The sequence below is a fragment of the Pteropus alecto genome, unplaced genomic scaffold, assembly GCF_000325575.1.
Source record: "Pteropus alecto unplaced genomic scaffold, ASM32557v1 scaffold179, whole genome shotgun sequence".
Classification (NCBI taxonomy): domain Eukaryota; kingdom Metazoa; phylum Chordata; class Mammalia; order Chiroptera; family Pteropodidae; genus Pteropus; species Pteropus alecto.
The window spans coordinates 543743-562744 of NW_006442112.1; the positions used below are offsets into that span (position 1 = coordinate 543743).

The following is a 19002-nucleotide window of genomic DNA, read 5'->3' on the forward strand; positions in this document are numbered from 1 at the left end:
ACTGAGAAAGAGTGGCCATCAACAGAAATGGGACTTCAAGTCCTCACAACTTTTTTCTTTAATGCCTTTATTATGTTGGGAGAAATCATATATGCTTATTATAAAAAAAAAAATCCAATAAAACAAAAAATCCAAAGAAAGGCACCTAGGATTCTCAAAATCACCTAGTAACTTACCTCTAGAGAAAACTGCTGCTTATGTCTTGGTGATTTTCCTCCAGGTATTCTATGCATGTATACACAATGTTGTACATACTATACTCTCTCTTGCCATTTTCTCTAACAAAACTTCAGGTTGTGGAAAACTTTCCATGTCAGTAAATATAAGTCGACAATAGCCTTTTTAATATCTGCATAGTATTCCATTGTGTGGATGCACCATAATTTATTTAGCCATTTCTTATTGTGAGACATTTAGCTGGTTTTCAACTTTTAGCTGTTGTACAAAATGCTGTGATTGAACAACCATGAGCATCCTTCCCCTCCCCCCGCCCACACTTGGATACTTGTGTAATTATCTTTGAATACAGTTTAAGAAATGAGATGATTGGCTCATCGGGTTTCCACATTTTAAAAATTCTCAGTACATATATTGAGAGAGGGAGATCAGGAGGGAGACAGACAACCAAGCTACTCTCCATGAAGGTTGTACCAATTTATACTTCCACCACTGGAAATCATAACCTTTAAGATAACCCTATACCCATTCAAACAAAGATTTTGTGTCAGCCAGTGCTGGGGCATCATACTGGTCCCCAAGTACCCTCCCTTCCTTTCATCTACTTCTTCTCCTGACCACCAACTATAGTATGAGAAAAGAGTTTCAGACTCAAAATAGAAATACTGTTTTATAAATTACAAGGGAAGGCCTATGTGTCTTTTCTTCTCTGACAAACCACTGATCTAGCATTACCTTCAAAAAGATCATCATCATCATCGTTGTCAACATAAGTTGCTTGGGGCTGCAAGTCAGTACTCTGATTGTAGTGAAGCTCAGTAGTGTTTTGAGCTCTATTTCCTCCAGAACATTCACCTTCCTCCATGGGTTCATCTAAAGCAAATGTCACTGATGCATTCTTTTTAGGTCTTAGTCTTGAACCTTTCTGTACGGCAAGAAGATGGAGAAAAAAAGTCAGTTGGTGCCCAAGAATTTAGAGATTGGTCCTTGGAGCAATAACATTTAAAGAGCTATTTACCTGTAGGATTGGCTTTAGGGGCCTAGCTTCCATTGAGTGTCCTAGAGACTGTCTTTTTCCTTTGGACATTTCCATCCTGGTGGGGAAGCTGGAGAAGGTGGAAAGGACAAAGCAATAGTGAAGACACACACTTCAAGTTCCTTAATTGAATGCAGCTATTACCCCATTCCTAATATATGCCTTTGGACAATGAAAGGGACAACAGAGCAAGAAAAGGCATTTAGGCCTTTTCTTCCTTAAAACCTTGATTGCCTCCTGTTTTCTCCTTTTCTTTCTTCTTTTCCATATCCCTGTTTTCTCCCATCTTTCATTATTATTGAATCAGAGAACTGGAAGTGGAGAATGTGAGAGTGGCTTCAGGACATTCATCCAGAGAATACTGCCTATAAGCTCCTTCAGGGGCTTGTGTTCCTTTTCTCTTCCATATGGCAAACCAGAGGATAAAAACCCTATTTTGGAGAAGCTCTAATGTTGATAGGTTGGCTTTACCTTTATACAACTCATCCCACTAATGTGACCACTCAAGCTGTACCAGGGGGAGGGTGTACCTAATAATGCTGGAAAGTTTGTGGTCACTGCCCTAACCCTGTTTGGGCCAACTGATCTTGAGCAACTTTCTCAGAACCATACAGAATCCAGGCACCTCCCAGAACTCCCTGCTTATGTTGAAGATTGACTCCTGTATCTGTTCTTATCAGTACACCTGATAGAGGCAGCTCAGTACCTGTCTAATGAGCATCTTTCCCCAAAGTCTCTGGTGCTATTGGAGGTTACGATGCTTGAGGTGAGTGGCTGTTGACAAGTACACAACTCTTCATATTTATTGTCAATGGCAGCTAATAGCCAGCGCAGCCCTTCAATTAGGGGCTGATGGTCCCTTCTTTGGAAGGTGTGGATGGCTGAACAAGGTTCCTGTGACAAAGAGAGAAGAGAAGACTCTAGCCCAGGAACCAGAGATCTCTTGGGGCCACAGTCCCTATCACTCTCAGCCAAGGAGCAGAGGTACCCAAAAGCTCTGCTCCTTGAGAGGCTCTAAGACTTCCTAAGAGATATTAAACGTTCATAGCTAAGAAGGTAAACGAATGCTATAAAAGCTAAGGTTGTTTAATACAGTGGTTGTGGTATGTAATAACTTGAATGTGTGACCTTGGGCAAGTCACTCAGAGTCACTGAGCCTTAATTTCCTTACTCATAAAATGAGAATATTAAAACTTCTAACTTTACAGAGCAATTTTGAAGGCTTAATGAGAAAGCAGATGTATTATTATCACTGTCAAGTCAGAAATCAACACTATGATGCTGCCTAGTGGGGAGAGGCTTTGCCTGAGACCCAGCATAGGGGGCCGATTATGGAATGGGCCAAGGGATGCATCACTTGGATTTGAGAGGAGGAGGGAGGGGAGGGGTTGACACTTACCACTCGGCACAGGGACTTGTTCTCACGCATTAGCCTTTCCAGGAGTAGATATTCAACAATATCACAAGGTAGGAGAGCATTTTTCTTGTCCTGTTTGTTTGCCAGGCTAGAGTAGGACATAGGAGAGAGGGTGGGAAGAAGAGAAGAAGAGTGAAACACAAATAGAGGCCTAGGGCCAGAAAAGAAGGGAAAGGGGAGAAATAATTCTAGTACAACTGTTGTGTATCCAGGAACTAACTTTAAAGACATTCCCAGTGAGATGAGCCAGACATGTTTCTAGCCAACTCTCAGTGGAGGAAATAATGGCACAAATAATTTGAATCTAAGATCATCCCCAGACCTCATGTCTTGCTTCCTTTACACTATGCCATCAAACTTTACTTAGAATTGCTAGCTGGGATGTGAACAGATTTGGAATTTTTACATCCTCCCCCCAACTCTGTTCATGCTTGAGTTGGGGGTGCTAATGAGGAACAAAAAGGCAAATAGGAGTGTGAGAGGGGTGAGGACTGATGGACCACCTGAAGTATCACCCTGAAATCAGTGCTAGTTACATAATTCTTGCGTAGTCTGCCAAGGGAAGAGGCCTTTGGCATCAATTATACAAAACAGTGTCTCAGGGTCAGAGACTGAAGCCAGAAATGAGAAGCATATTCAGGAAGGCAGTCTTCAGGAAGAGTCAGGGACGGAGTAGGAGATCTAGATATTACTCTCCATTTCCCTTTGATGCTTACCTTCAAAATTACCTTTGCACAATTAAGTAACATGTTCCCACATAGTGGTGTGTGGTAGAAAGTGGCTTTTGAAAACAGCTCCTATAGGATTGGGCCCCCTCCCCCCACTGTGCCAAAGGCAAGAGGACCTGTAGCTGGATGTGACAGAGGACCAGCCCTTCCTCTGTCTTCCGAAGGCACAAAATGGAAAGGGGAAATTGAGCACAAAAGTAGAGGCTTACAGTAGTATAGGTTTTCCTGCCACTCTTTGATCAGACAGCAGATGTGTTAAGGTGATCTTCACTTCTTGCATACGTCCTACGTCACTGGAATCCAGGACAAAAACAAGCCCCTGAGCCTTTGTATAGTAGTTGGGCCAGGTTTCTCGGCCCCTCCTATCTCCATTCAGGTCATAGATGGAAACTTCATATTCATCTAGCAGGAGTCTTGTCAGTTCAGACGTCATACAACTCTCCATCCTACTAGGGAGCACTGTGCATAGGGGAAGAGAGGAGAAGCAATCACAAAGCAGGGGAATATAGTTAGATGACAGAATTTGTTAAACAAACCTTGACTAGAGCCTGCCCTGAGGAATCCTACTGAGGCATCCTGTCATTGCACTCACACTCATAGATTCATCTTTCTAAAGCAGTGCTTTGCCCAGGTTACCATCCCCTGGCTCAGTAACCTTTGGTGAGTATCCTCATAACCTGTCAGACCCATCTCTACCCTGTCTGGTATCCACAGTGTCCCTGATAACACACCCAGTCTCTTCTTCCCTCTGCTCCTTGGCTCATGCTCTCATTCCATGAGAATGCCATGCTCTCTCTTGCCCCGGGCCTTCACAAGATGCTATTCTCACTACTTAGAATACTTTTTTATTACTCTTTGCTTGGTTAACACCTAGTGTTTTCAAAATATATATCAGTTTAGATCTTGTTTCCTCTAGAAAGTTTTCCCTAACACACGCCATCATCCCCTAGTCTGGATAAGGTGCCTTTCTTCTGGGCTTACCACTATCACAGCACATATTCCAGTGTTATCAATTCAACAATTTACTTATCTGCGTTATAAACTGCAACAGGATGGGAACTCTCAATTTTATTCACCATTATATTCATGATTCCAAGCACAGAAGCTAGCACACGGCTGCTCAATAAATATTTGTTAAATGGATTTGATAAAAGAATGACTGAATGAACAGGAGGCCCTTCTCTCCCACCCTTTCTTCCAGGCTTAAGGAGGCTTCTTTAGGAAGCCTCTCTGACCTGCCCAACTCTCACTTTCTCTTCCTCGTTGAGCAAGTGGTTTGTTAAACTGGTCCTTCACCTCATTCTGTGCATGTCATGTCTCCCCAACTAAAATGTAAGCTCTTTGAGGGAGGGGCTCTACCTCAGCTTACACACAGTAGGTGTTCAATAAATGTTTCTGATGCCTGTTATTGTGGATAAGAGTATGAAGTCCTCTTCCCATCTCCTTCAAGAAACCATGCCAAATTCAGATACATTTGCCCTTTTAAGGCCATGGCCAGAACATACAGTTCCACAGGACAGGGGTCCCCAATCCTCCAGCTGTGAATCGGTACTGGTCCGTGGCCTGTTAGGAACCAGGCCGCACAGCAGGAGGTGAGCGACGGGCAAGCGAGCAAATCTTCATCTGTATTTGCAGCCACTCCCCAGTGCTAGCATCACTGCCTCAGCTCCACCTTGGATCATTAGGCATTAGATTCTCATAGGAGCACCGGTCTCTGGTGCCGAAAACGTTGTGGGCCACTGTCATAGGGTATTCCATACCTCATTCATCTCCCATAGAAATGCCGTTCAAAAGGACAGTCTTTATACACATTCCAGTCTGTTGAACTGACATCTCTGGCCTAGCTCTCTGCCCACATAAGTATCAAAATGATTTTATAGAATCTGTACACTCATACCTGGGAGTTCTAAGGCCAGAATGAGTAGCTTCTTATTTCTAGTCTCAGAACAGCAGGAGGTGAGCGACGGGCAAGCGAGCAAATCTTCATCTGTATTTGCAGCCACTCCCCAGTGCTAGCATCACTGCCTCAGCTCCACCTTGGATCATTAGGCATTAGATTCTCATAGGAGCACCGGTCTCTGGTGCCGAAAACGTTGTGGGCCACTGTCATAGGGTATTCCATACCTCATTCATCTCCCATAGAAATGCCGTTCAAAAGGACAGTCTTTATACACATTCCAGTCTGTTGAACTGACATCTCTGGCCTAGCTCTCTGCCCACATAAGTATCAAAATGATTTTATAGAATCTGTACACTCATACCTGGGAGTTCTAAGGCCAGAATGAGTAGCTTCTTATTTCTAGTCTCAGATCTACCTGTGGTATTTTCCTTAGGATTGCCAGAATGAGTTATTTAGCTGAGAAGTTAGTAAGATACTTTAAGATCTTTTGAAATATATAGATTATACACACATTTATGTGTATACATCTATATCTCTATGTATGTGTATATGTATATATTATCATCATGTTTTAATGTGCTCTTATAACTCCTGATGTTAGCCGACGATCTTTTTTAATTAAAGCTCTCAGGTAACATAATTTTCAGTCACAACTTCGATGTGATATTTGCTATGTCTGTATTAGACTAAAAATAATAAGCAAATAGTTAAAACTATAAAGATAATTTTAAAATCTTATTTCCTGCATCAAGGCAAGCTTTATATTATTTTTTCCCTGTCAGAGGAAAACATTTTCCCTAGTTATTTTTTTCTTTTTACTTGAAACCTTACCAGTTCCTTCAATAATGCAATCTATTGTTGGTGAACCCTGGATGCCACAAGAAGTTGTTCCCTCACACTTTATGTTTCTCTTATTTCCTCTATTTGTAAATTTCCTGAGGACGGATAACGAGTCTAATTCATCTCTACATCTCTAGCAGAGTGTTTTGCAAGGCACAGTCTGGGGACTGTTGGCTTCAGAGTTACATGGGGATTGATTGTTAAGTCCTACCCTACACCAAAAGAATCAGAATCTCTATGCTTGGGACTCAAGCATTTGCACGTTTAACAAAATCCTCAGGCAATCCTTCTGTACTTTAAAGCTTGAGACCCACCACCCTAGAGAGCAATGAAACTCATGCCTGTTGTGTCTTAGCGTTATCTGTTGCTGCTTGTTGAGATTTTGATTCCATGGGCCCTCCCTAGACCAAAGTATCTGAGCCTCCAGGTCCTGGGTCAGTAGGTGTGCAAGCTCCCCAGGTGATTCTGATTTTCGGCTCTCAGTACTCACTGTGCTCCAGGATCCTCTATGGAGCTTTTAAAAGCTATGACACTAGTCGTCATTCTCTGAGGGTTTGATGCCACAAGTTGGGGATGGGGTGCAAGTATCATTTGTTAAAAATCTCCCTAGGTGATTAAAATGTATTGCCTGTTTGAGAGGCACTGCTCTGTATGTCCTCATTTAGGGTACCTGCTTGCCATCATGCTTGGGTTTTTTGCCCCATGCGATCATGCCAGACAAAACAGTTATAGTGAATGGTGTCATCAAGAATAATGGCTTATGTCCCAAAATATTTTATAGCTGGAGTCTTAAATGTTCACACAAGTTACTACTTATAGATTGGAAATTCGTTCCTATGCTGTTATCTATTCTTGGTGATCATAAACATTTTAGGAACTATTGCATTTTGGATGCAGAGCAACCTACTAGATTGACTCTGGTAGTTCTGCATGGACAGCAGTGTCCTGAAACACTCTTCAGAATGTGACATCAGTGGAACTTTGCTTTTCTGGTCATAAGAAGTCACAACCATAAACCCACCCATTGGCTTATGATTCAGCCCCATTATTCACCAGGCATGAGGCAAGTATTACAGTAACAAATTAAATGGACTCCAAGCTCTATTCTCTAGGAATTAGAATGGAAAGCAGACACTATTCTCAGACAAAATAGCATATGGCTAATTGCAGATAAGTGCTTCCTAAAGCTGGTTGGCCATTAGAAACACCTGGGGAGTTCTTAAAATATAGATTCCCAGGCCCCACCCAGACTGCATGGGAATCTAGAGGCAGGGTTGAGTGGGGACTCTAAAATTTGTCCCCACTTTTACCAGTAATCTTGTGATTTATCCTGACTCCTTGGTTTTCCTGCTGCTATTTATCTCTTAACCATTTCTGCTTAGCAAAGAGTTGGGAGAGGCAAAGAGTCAAGTTTGCTGCCTATAAGATAGGATGCTAGGCTGAACCATTGGCTAAAATGTAGTGTTTGGGGCTGCCACTCTGGGAGTGAGAGAATGTGGGGAGGGAAGTTGTAAAGAAGCAACATGTAGCCTGAAGAGAATGGTGGACTCGGGGAGAACATTCACTCACAAATATTTGCTGAGGACCTATCTGAAGATATTAAAAGTACAGAGACTAAAGAGACAGAGCTGGAAAAATCCATCACTTTTCCTGAAGGGGCTCACAGTCTAGAGGATGGACTTGCAGTTGTGTAATGATGTTGTAATAAGTGCATGATAGAGAGAGGCACAGAATAGAGTGGCAACTGAGGAAGGAGGCATTGGGCATTAGGGATGGCTTTTCTGAGGTCAAGCTTAGACTGTGTCTAGAAGCATTTGATTAAGCAGGTAGATAATGGAGGGGGTAAAATACTAGGTAGTGGGACAGCATATGAACTAGATCGGCATGATGGCAGAGGAATGGCAAGTCATTTGTTTTGGTTCTATTGGGTTACTTGTGGAAAGCACGAGAAATGAAGCTGGAAGAGAAGTCAGAGACCAAATCATGGAGGACCCTGTGTGCTACTATGCAACTTAAGTTGTATTTTGATGATAATGGGGAGGCCTTGAATGGTTTTGAGCAGGAAAGTGCTATGATCAGATTTTTGCATTAAGTCCTTCAGGCAGCTGTGTGGGCTGAATGCTGGGAATACAGCTAGAGATGGCAAGATCAGCCAGCAGGCTGCTTCTGTAGTTCAAGGAAATCGATGTGGACTTCAAGTAGGCCAGTAGCTGAGGAGTCCGGTTAGCACTTTTTAGTACTTTGCTGAGGGCTTCCAGGTTATTTAAAACTCAGCCACATCACCATACTCCCACTTTTATTTAATAAACATTAATGGAGGGCATCCTATGCCAGGTACTGTGCTGGGCTCTTTGATTGACTGGGTCTTCACAACTTGAGTAGTAGCTCCCTGAAATTGTGTAACTGCTTCTTGAAATACCAAGGTATTAAATGGAATTCTGGTATTAAACTTGCATGTCTCTGAACTGACAACATTTCTCAAACTCCAACCCTCTATATTAACTGTCACAAAGAGTTTCATGTTATTAAACTTCATCATCCCACACTTGTCTCTCTTATCTAGACCAAATTCCACTTTAGTTGAGTTCTGAAACAAAACACTGTTTCAAACATGCTATCCTTCATAATTGACTGTGGTGCTTTCCATAGTTTGAGTTCATTCATACCGACACTGTGAGAGGAAAGAACTTCAATTAGGATATCTTGTAAAGTGAGAAGGTGACATTACATAAACAGGCTGATAACACTCAAGGAGGGGAGTGTGTATGTGTGTTGGGAAGTGCTTATCTTCAAAAGAGGGAACCGGAGGGCCATGAAGTAAAGTTAGGAAGGAATGATTAGTTCCATTGATTCTGGGGGCCCATGGGAGACTTAGAACAGTATCTAATGCCCTTACTTCTTTGAAAAGCCTCCATAAGAACAGTTTTGCCTGAATTGTTCAATCCGATGATGATGATGGTTGCATTTCTGAAAATGGAAAAGAAAAATGAGTCAAAGCCTTAAAAGCATTGTTAGTTCTTAGGCTAAACAAAGAATTCTACTCTTCCTTGGTGTTTAGGGCTCTGCCTGCAGTATTCCCAATGCATGTACCATAAAAGGTATAGCCCAAGTGATAGAAGGTGATGTAAGAACCCCTCCCCAAAGCCTCCAAGGATGCTTTTTTTTCCTCGATTCACTTGCCTCGTAGAATTGGCCATTGTCCTGCAGACACTGCTTAATCACTTCTTCTAACAATATGTATCATGAAGATTTGCCACTTGAAAGACTGTGGACAGTTACATTGGAGGAAATGGTGGAAGAGGTCTAGAGAAACAATTACAATATTACCTTCGCGTGTCTTCAGTTGTCTTTAGCCGAGACCAACAGGAGGTGAGGAGCCGGAACATGATACAGCTTAATTCTATAATATTAAAGGAAACAAGTAAACAAGAAATCAGCCCTGTTATTAACACTGAACCTGTCAGCTTACCGCACTACACAGGTGCTGGTAAACAGAAAGTCTGAGACTGTCAGAAGTTTATTAGTTCATTCTATCCAACCTTGTCTATGAATGCCAGAGAGGGAGGGACTGGTGATCCTTAACTCCAGATTACTACAAAATGGGATACTTTCTTATTAAAGCAACCCATACAGGCATGTGGTGTCAGGTGTGGCCTATCTCTTCAGCCATAGACCATCCCTATTAGGAATATGTTCATTCAAATTTGGGGTGGGGTGAGGTGATGCCTTAGAGAAGTACCAGTTTAGATTTTGAGAAGGACCTATTGGGAGACTTGTTCTAAGTAACAACTATCCACTGGGCTTGGTTCCCTTATTACCTCTGCCTCAAAAATGTGGGTGTTGGTGATCCACTGTCATAGATTTCATACAATTCTTAGAGCTGTAAGGGACCTTAGAGATATCTGATCTAATAGATTTCAAACATCAGACCAGGCGCCCTGCTCTCAAAGATTCCCAGGGAGCTGCCTAAGCTCCCCAGGAGATTTCAAAGTACGGCCATATTTGGAAGTGATCGCCTAAGTAAAAAGCACAATTTAGACAATCACTTCAAGGTTCGCCCATGTCGTAGCATGTATTAGTATTTTGTTCCTTTCCATGGCTGAATAATATTCCATGGTATGGATATATCACATTTGTTTATTCATTACTCAGTTGATGTACATTTGGCTTGTTTCTACTTTTTGGCTCTTATGAATAATGCTATAGACATTTTTGTACAACTTTCTTCATGGACATAGATTTTCAGTTCTTTTGGGTAGATACATAGGAATAATTACCGGGCCATATGATAACTCTATGTTTAACCTTTTGAGGAAGTACCAGACTGTTTTCTCAAGAGGCTGCAACATTTTACATTCCCACTAGCAGTTCAGGAGTGTTCCAATTTTTCTCTATCTTCATCAACACATGTTGTTGTCTTTTTGTTTATAGCTATCCTAGTGGGCTTGAAATGATATCTAATTGTGATTTTGATGTGCATTTTCATAATGGCTAATTATATTGGAGCCCAGAGCTGGACGAAGTTCTGGTTGGGTTAGCAAAGTATTTTGGCTGATACTCAGATGGGCCGAGCACAGTATATGTGCCAGCTTATCAATAGATAACAGGTTTCTGCAGAGTCATTCACTGTTTTGGAGAACTGCTATTCCCAAATAGAGACTCACACTTCATAGCATTTCTTAGAGCACAGTTTGTTCCCTAGGAAATCACTTGGGTTCCCATAAGGACCTCCTGGAGAATGGCTCTGGCTTATGCTAGACAAAAAGGAAACATTATATGTAGTCTGATCAAAACCAGCCTTCTTCCAGCTTTGTTCGTGAAGCCGATAAGACCTAGAGCCTGAAACACCAAAGCCTGATTGTCTGGTTTCCATGATAGCCATCTCCCTTTGAGACTAGGCCAGTAGCAACTTCATGTCTATTTCCTGATAATTGGCAGAGCTTCCTAGCTTGAGCTCAGGCTCTCTGTATTTGTTAGTGCCACCAGGAAAGGTCAAACTGGCATCACACAAGTTATTCCTTAAAAACTATACTAAGGAAGGATAACTAGGATAACTGAGGAGGAAACCAATTGGACTAAGGATTATCTGTCCTTTCTTACATTTCCAGTGCCTCTCCTGGGTACCCAGGGATGAAAACACCTAAATTCAACCTACCGTTTTCAAATTTCTTATCTGTAGATAATGATATATTTTACATACCTTGAGGTGGTTAATTAGAAACAACTTCTGAGTAGAAGTTGGTTCTTTATAGATGAAAGACACCAGCTATGTAGAGTGATAGGAAGGTGGGCTGAGATCTCTAGCCCTTGTGCAAGATTAACATAGCTCAGCTGCCTGCTTACAAGGGTATGACAACGTCCCAACAATGGCTTTCAAAGTTCTGATATATCTATGGCAACCACTGCCTGGTTCATAGCAACCAAACCCACATCTCCCTACCTGGTATGATTACAGGTGATTACTAAGTGAATTTTTAATCATCATAAATTTTTTTGTTTAGTTTACAAAGTGTTTATACAGAACTTACAATGTACCAGCACTCATTTAAGCACTTGATACCTATTAACTCATTTAATCCTTATGACAACATGACAAAAAGTAGTGGCCATCATGCCTACTTTCAAGAGACGAAGTTTACAAAGAAGTTACATAACTTTCCCAAGGTTACCTGGCCAGTAAGTGGTAAATCAGAATTCAAACCCAGGCAGTCTGGTTTCAGAGTCTGTATATATTGGGTTAAGGGTCTCACAGGCTGTATGAGAAGACCTTGGGAACCAGAGAAATTGCCCTGCTCTGGGCCTCTCTGTCTCTTGTAGCCAAACTGTACCGTACTTATTCTTTTTTTTTTTTAAGTTAACTTTTTTATTGTTAAAGCAAGTTGACATACAATATTATATTAGTTTCAAGTGTAAAACATAGTGATTCGACATTTATATACCTCATGATGTGATCACCACAATAAGTCTGGTAACTATCTGTCATTGTACAAACATATTTAGTGAACTGTAGTTGATAATAATGTATCAACAGTGGTTAACTATTATTAACTAAAGTCCATGCTTCATTCACATTCCTTTAGTTTTTATTTAATGTCCTTTTTCTGTCCCAAGATCCCACCTAGGATACCACAGTGAATTTAGTTGTCAAGTCTCTTTAAGCTCTTCTTGGCTGTGACATTTGCTCAGACTTTGTTTTTGATGACTTAGACAGGAGTACTGGTCAGGTATTTTGTAGACTGTCCCTCACTTGGTGTTTGTCTGATAATTTTCTCATGATTAGACTGCAGTTATGTGTTCTTGGGGGGAAATTACAGAGGTTAAGGCCCTTCTCATCACATCATATGATGAATACATGCTATCAACATGACCTATCTCTGATGATGTTGACCTTGATTACCTGGTATTTGTTAGGACTTTCCACTGTAAAGTTACTCTATTTCCCCCTTTCCATGCTGTACTCTTTGGAAGGAAGTTACTATGTGCAGTCTACACTTAAGGAATGGGGAGTTATGCTTTACCTCCTTGAGGGGGGAGTATCTATATAAGTTATTTGGGAATCTTCTGTATGTGAGGTTTGTCTGTTCACATGTGTTTATTTATTAAATCATTAATATAATATCAACTAATAGGCATTTATTTTATACTTCGAGTTATAATCCAGTACTACTATTTTACTTGTTTAATTTATTTCAACTTTGGTATTGGGAGTTCTGTAAATTGACTCCTGTATCTCTTTGACATACCTCCACTGTTATGGTTTTTGTTTATTTGTTTTGAGCACATCCTTTCTTGCTGGCACTATGAGAGGCTTCAGGCTAATCTTTTGTATTCCCTGCCCTAGTCTTAGAATCAACCATTTCTCCAAGGAGCTCTGGATTCCTTCATTAGAGAGCAGTCTTAGAAACCAAGATCTGGGTACTAGATGTGATCACTGCTACTGGAGTGTCATTGCTTCTAGGCTCTCTCAGATGACAGAACAAGGACTCTATGTGTGTATACTAACTTGTGTATATAGATATATCTGTAAACATTTATGTGACCATGTTTTTCTATATCGAACTAAACATGAGAATATACTGATGTTTTCAATTCTAACCCATCACTGTGTGTGTGTGTGTGTGTGTGTGTGTGTGTGTGTGTGTGTGTGTGTGTGTAGAGTTATTATAAGGTATTCGCTCATGCAATTTTGGAGTCTGGCAAGTTCCAAGATCTACAGGGTGAATAGTAAACTAGCCTATTCTAGCCTTCTCCCTTTGCTTAACTGTTACCTCCCACTCCATCAATGAGAAACCTGGCTTCTACCATTCACAATCTATTTACTTGATTGTTCAATTCTAGTCTACTGTAGAGCAGTATCAGAATTGTTAAGTCATATACCCTTATGGGAAGCCACTTGATCAGCTATAGTGCTATGTACAGTTCCTTTAGTGTTACAGACTACATTTATTTCTAGTTACGTGGGTCAGCACACTTATACTACCTGCTTCAGTGAAGTCGTTTCATACATTTGTAATACATATACTGCAATAAGTTAATTTTATGTATCAACTTGACTGGACCACAGGATGCCCAGATATTTGATCAAACTTTATTCTAGGTGTCTCCATGTGGGTGGTTTTGGATGAAGTCAACATTTAAATAGACTGGGTAAAGCAAATGACATACCCTAATATGTAGGCCACATCCAATCAGTTGAAGGCCTGAAGAAGACGAAAAGGCTGACTGACCCTCCACTGAGTAAAAGAGGATTCTTTGTGCTTGACTGCATTAGAAATGGGACATTGTTTTTTTTTTTTTTTCCCTGCCTTCAGACTCAGACCGAAACAGTTGTTCTTTCTAGGTCTCAAACCTGCTACCCTCTGACTGGAACTATACCATCAGCACTCCTGGGTTTCCAGTTTGTTGATTCACCCTGGAGATCTTGGAACTTAACCACACTCCAAAATTGCATGAGTAAATACCTTATAATAACTCTAAACACACACACACACTTTTTTTTCCCTGCCTTCAGACTCAGACCGAAACAGTTGTTCTTTCTAGGTCTCAAACCTGCTACCCTCTGACTGGAACTATACCATCAGCACTCCTGGGTTTCCAGTTTGTTGATTCACCCTGGAGATCTTGGAACTTAACCACACTCCAAAATTGCATGAGTAAATACCTTATAATAACTCTAAACACACACACACACACACACACACACACACACACACACACACCCTCTATTATTGGGATATGAACAACTACAGTAAGTCCTCACATAGCATTGATAGGTTCTTGGAACTATGGCAACATGACATATAATGAGAGCAATTTTATCATAGGCTAATTGATATAAACAAGATTGAATTCCTTAGGCATCTCATCAACATTATAATGAAATAGCATTGAACAAAAATGACGTTATTTGAGACTTCCAGTCAAGATGATGATGTAGGAAAACATTGTGCTCATATCCTTCCATGACCACATCAACATTACAACTAAACTATAGAAATACCACCCTTGAGAACCACCCAAAGACTAGCTGAACAGAACTCCTATAATTAAGGAGATATATATCTATATCTATATATCTATATCTATCTATCTATCTATCTATCTATCTATCTATCTATCTATCTATCTATATATATATATAAAAGAAGACACATTGAGACTGGTAGGAGTGGCAGAGACGTGAAACAGGCTGGTCCCGCACCCATATGTGGTGGTTAAGAATCAGGAGGAATATGTAGGCTGCGGAGGTCCCCCTTGAAGAGCAAGGGATCTTGGCCCTACACTTGGCTTCCTAGCCCAGAGGACCAGTGCCAGAAAGAGGAGTCCCCACAATATTTGGCTGTGACAATCAGTGGGGACTCTGTCTGGGTGAGACAGAAAGCTGCTATAGAACTAGGTGTCCTCTTAAAGGGCCTGAGCACAGATTCACTCATTCACAAACAGTCGCCCTAAGCTCCAACAAAGGGACAGCAGCTTGAAAAGTACTAGGGACATACAGGAAGTACCTGAATTGTCTGGCTTCTGAGTGAGGGCTAGAAAGGCAGCTATCTCTGGGACAGAAGTGCTGGCAGGTGCCATTGTTCCTTTCGTGAGCACTCCCCCAACAAGCTGGCAGGCGCGAGTGGGAGAACTGGCAGATGTAGGCGAAAGTGCTAGCAAAAGCCATTGTTCCTTTGTTGAACCAAACAGACGACAAGTGCAGGCTGGCTCCAAATCTGATATGCCATTCTGGCTAACACCACTTGCCACACACTGATGATTCCCTGAGAACCCACAGCACACAACTCACAGGCCCGAACCTCTTTCAGCGGCTGATCCAGATAAGCAGCCAGCCTCAACCCACACTGCAGACCTTCCTAAAATCTTTTAAAGGTCTGCAAAACCCCTAAAGTGGTGGCTGGCTACAATGTGCCCTATAGCACTTATTTAACATCCCTAAGCCCAGCACAGGTGGCAGCTGGCCTCAGATTGCAGCAGAGCCTTTCCCAGGTGACTCCAAGCCAAGTACAGGCAGCTACCAACCACAGATTACTTTGTAGCTCCTACCAGGTAGCCCTGGGCAAGGCACAGATAGCAGCTAATTTTGATGTACACCAGAGCCCCTCCCAAGAGGTCCCAGAAACAACACACATGGTAGTCAGCTTCAGACCACACCAGACCACCACCCAATTAGCTCCACAAATGATATACCCAAAAGGTGGACCCAGCAGGCACCAGAATCCAGCCAAAGTGAATCCTGATCCATGGGGTGAGCCCTTGCACAACAGCTCATCCACTGTAGTCATGGCAACTCCTCACAGTCAGCCTGAGGGTCAGTCTCACCCACTGATATGTCAACAGAAATCAAGGTTCAACTACAACAGGAGGACACACACAACACACACAAGGGACACCTTTGGAAAACCTGACTCAGCTGACCAGGGAGACTGTGTCACTAGGTCCCACAGGACACCTACTATATAAGACCACTCTGCCAAGACTGGAAGACATGACAGATCTAACTGATACATAGGAACAAACACAGGGAGACAGACAAAATGAGGAGACAAACAAATATGTCTCAAATGAAAGAACAAGACAACACTACAGAAAAAATGAATAAATGAAATGGAGGCACGCGACCTACCAGGTACGGAGCTCAAAACACTGGTTATAAGGATACTCATTAAAATTAGATGAAGAATATATGAACTCAATAAGAACTTACACAAAGACATAGAAACTGTAAAAAAGAACCAGGCAGACATGAGGAATAAAATACTGATATGAATACATTAGATGGAGTCAACAGCAGATTAGATGAAGCAAAGAACTGAATCAGCTATTTGGACAATGAAGTAGTAGAACACACCCAATCAGAACAGCAAAAAAATGAAATAAAATGAGGACAGTTTAAGGGACCTCTGGGACAACATCAAATGTAACAACATTCACATCATACAGGTAACAAAGAAGGGAGAGTAAGGAATTGAAAACCTATTTGAAGAAATAATGCTGGAAAACTTCTCTAACCTGAAGGAAATAGAGATACAAGTTCAGGAAGCTCAGAGAGTCCCAAATAAGATAAACTCAAAAAGGCCCATACCAAGACACATCATAATTAAAATTCCAAAGGTTAAAGACAAAGAGAGAATCTTAAAAATAGCAACAGAAAAGCAGTTACTTACCTAAAAGGGAGTTCTTATAAGACAGTTAACTGATTTCTCAAGAGAAACTTTGCAGGCCAGAAAGGATTGGCATAGAATAGTGAAAGTGATTAATAGCAAGGATCTACAATCAAGACTACTGTACTCAGCAAGGCTATCATTTAGAATAGAAGGAGAGATAAAGAGCTTCCTAGACAAACCAGTTTTACAAGAAAAGTTAAAGGAACTTCTTAAGTAGAAGAAAAAAGCAAAAAAATTTGGATAAGAAATATCACAAAGGAAAAAAATTCTCCACCGACAAAAGCGAACACAGAAGCAGTGGACCAACTAACTATAAAGCTAGTAAAAAGGTTAAGAGGCAAAAGTAGGAAGATCACATGTAATTACAACAGTAAATTAGATAATACACACATGTACACAAGAAGCAAAAACTAATGATGAAAACATAAATGTGGAGGGGATGAGTAAAAATGGTAGTGATTTTAGATTATCTTTGAACTTAAGCGACCACCAATGTAAATAGACTGTTATAAAAATAGCTTGGTATATGTGAAGCATATAGTAACCAGAAGCCAAAAATCTACAAGAAATATATAAGAAATAAAGAGAAAGGAATCCTAGCACAACACTACCAAAAATCATCCCCATACATGGGAAGAGAGCAGGAGAATAAGAAAGGAACAGAGAGGAACTCTAACAACAATCAGAAAACAATTAAGAAAATGGTGATAATGACATACGTATCAATAATTACTTTAAATGGATTAAATGTTCCAATCAAAAGGCATAGGATACCCGAATTGATAAGAAAACAAGACCTATATATATCCTGCCTACAAAAGATCCACTTCAGATCAAAAGATGCATACATAACAACAAATAAACAATCCAATTAAAAAATGAGCAGAAGACCTGAACAGATATTTCTCCAAAGAGGAAATACAGATGGCCAAGAGACATATGAAAAGATGATCAAGGTCACTAATCATCAGAGAAATACAAATTAAAACCACGATGATATTAGCAAAAGGCAGGAGAAACATGGCAGAGTAAGAGATGTTCTCACATCTCTCCTCTGAAACAACAATAAGCTAAACACCTAAAACTCAACAAAAAACACCCAACCTGTGCATAAGCATGTCTGAGAAAGGGATCTGTGAATAAGGGCTACCACAACTCAGGACTATGGGAGTTGAGGGATAGACTGGGAGAAACAAAGAAGCTGACTCTTGCAGCCGGAGTTCCCTTCAGGAGGAAGAGGAGGGGAGAAGGTGCAGTGGGTTCCCAGAACAGCCCTGCCTGGGAAAGCTGTGAGCTCCACACAGCGGCAGTGCCCAGGGATCAGGACAGAAAGCAGAGAAGTGGAGACAGCAGATAAGTGGGGATGACAGAGAAGTAGGAATGGCAGAGAAGCAACAGTTGATTATTACCAGCTGCAGTTGCAACACGCAAGGCTTAACCACAGCCCCCCTCCCCACAACCAGATGGCACCTCCCTCCATGTCCTCCAAGTCTAAAACCACGGAGCCCCAGGTGAATCACAGCAAATGCTAGTGAAACTGTCACTAACACTGACAGGGACTGAGACTGAGGGTAGGTAACAAGTGTGGTTGAATATAAGAAAAAAAAAGCCTTTATATAAAGCAGGGATCCATGAGGCTTAGACGCCACCTGCTAGACAACAAAAGAACAATGCCTCCCTAACGACAGACTAAAGAGAGACTTTTATATAATAAGTCTTCTTTCTGGGTAAAAAGCAGAATACACTTCCATTAATGCCCAGGTGGAGAAATAGTCCATTAAACATCATGAACAACCAAGATGACAAGGCAGCTCATAAAGAGAAAAATCTCCAGAAAATAAGCTTAAAGACATAGAAGTATGTGACTTAATTGACAGAGGATTCAGGATGATACTTCTGAAAAAACTCAATGAGATCCAAAAAAATTATATCAACAATTCCAGGAATTGAAAAAGCAACTAGATCAGCAGAATGAGATTTTTAGCAAGGAGATTGAAACCCTTAAAAAGAACCAAATAGAACTTCTAGAGGTGAAGGACACACTAAAAGAGATGAAGAATAAAATAGCAAGCTTGGGAAATAGAGTCGACCAAATGGAAGAAAGAATCAGTGATATCGAAGACAAATCTAGAAATAAATCGGAAAGAAGAAGAGAGAAACTGAAGAATAAAAAATAATGAAAGAAATACAAGAACTAGCTGATACCAACAGAAGAGGAAACATAAAAATAATGGGAC

The 19002-nt window shown here is 41.0% G+C and overlaps 1 protein-coding gene across 1 annotated transcript; it reads right to left on the reverse strand.

Annotated features, from left to right (window-relative positions):
- Positions 1-561: 561 nt before the first annotated feature.
- ARL13A (ADP ribosylation factor like GTPase 13A) lies at positions 562-11275 on the reverse strand. Its single transcript, XM_025039037.1, has 7 exons — positions 9426-11275; positions 8995-9065; positions 3568-3817; positions 2613-2718; positions 1920-2107; positions 1196-1283; positions 562-1102 (listed from the first exon to the last, which is right to left on the reverse strand). Exons 1-7 carry the CDS (start codon positions 9482-9484, stop codon positions 869-871), a joined length of 996 nt encoding a protein of 331 aa, XP_024894805.1. The 5' UTR covers positions 9485-11275; the 3' UTR covers positions 562-868.
- Between the last annotated feature and the right edge of the window lie 7727 nt (positions 11276-19002).

What these genes read in the sequence shown, in the direction of transcription:
- ARL13A (XM_025039037.1), bottom strand. Translation starts at nt 9,484, where the DNA reads ATGTTCCGGCTCCTCACCTCCTGTTGGTCTCGGCTAAAGACAACTGAA. An exon ending in GCAGGAAAACCTATACTACT is followed by an intron (nt 2,719 to 3,567) that starts GTAAGCCTCTAC and finishes GTCCTACTCTAG; the next exon opens with CCTGGCAAACAAACAGGACA. An exon ending in ACAAGTCCCTGTGCCGAGTG is followed by an intron (nt 2,108 to 2,612) that starts GTAAGTGTCAAC and finishes TCTTTGTCACAG; the next exon opens with GAACCTTGTTCAGCCATCCA.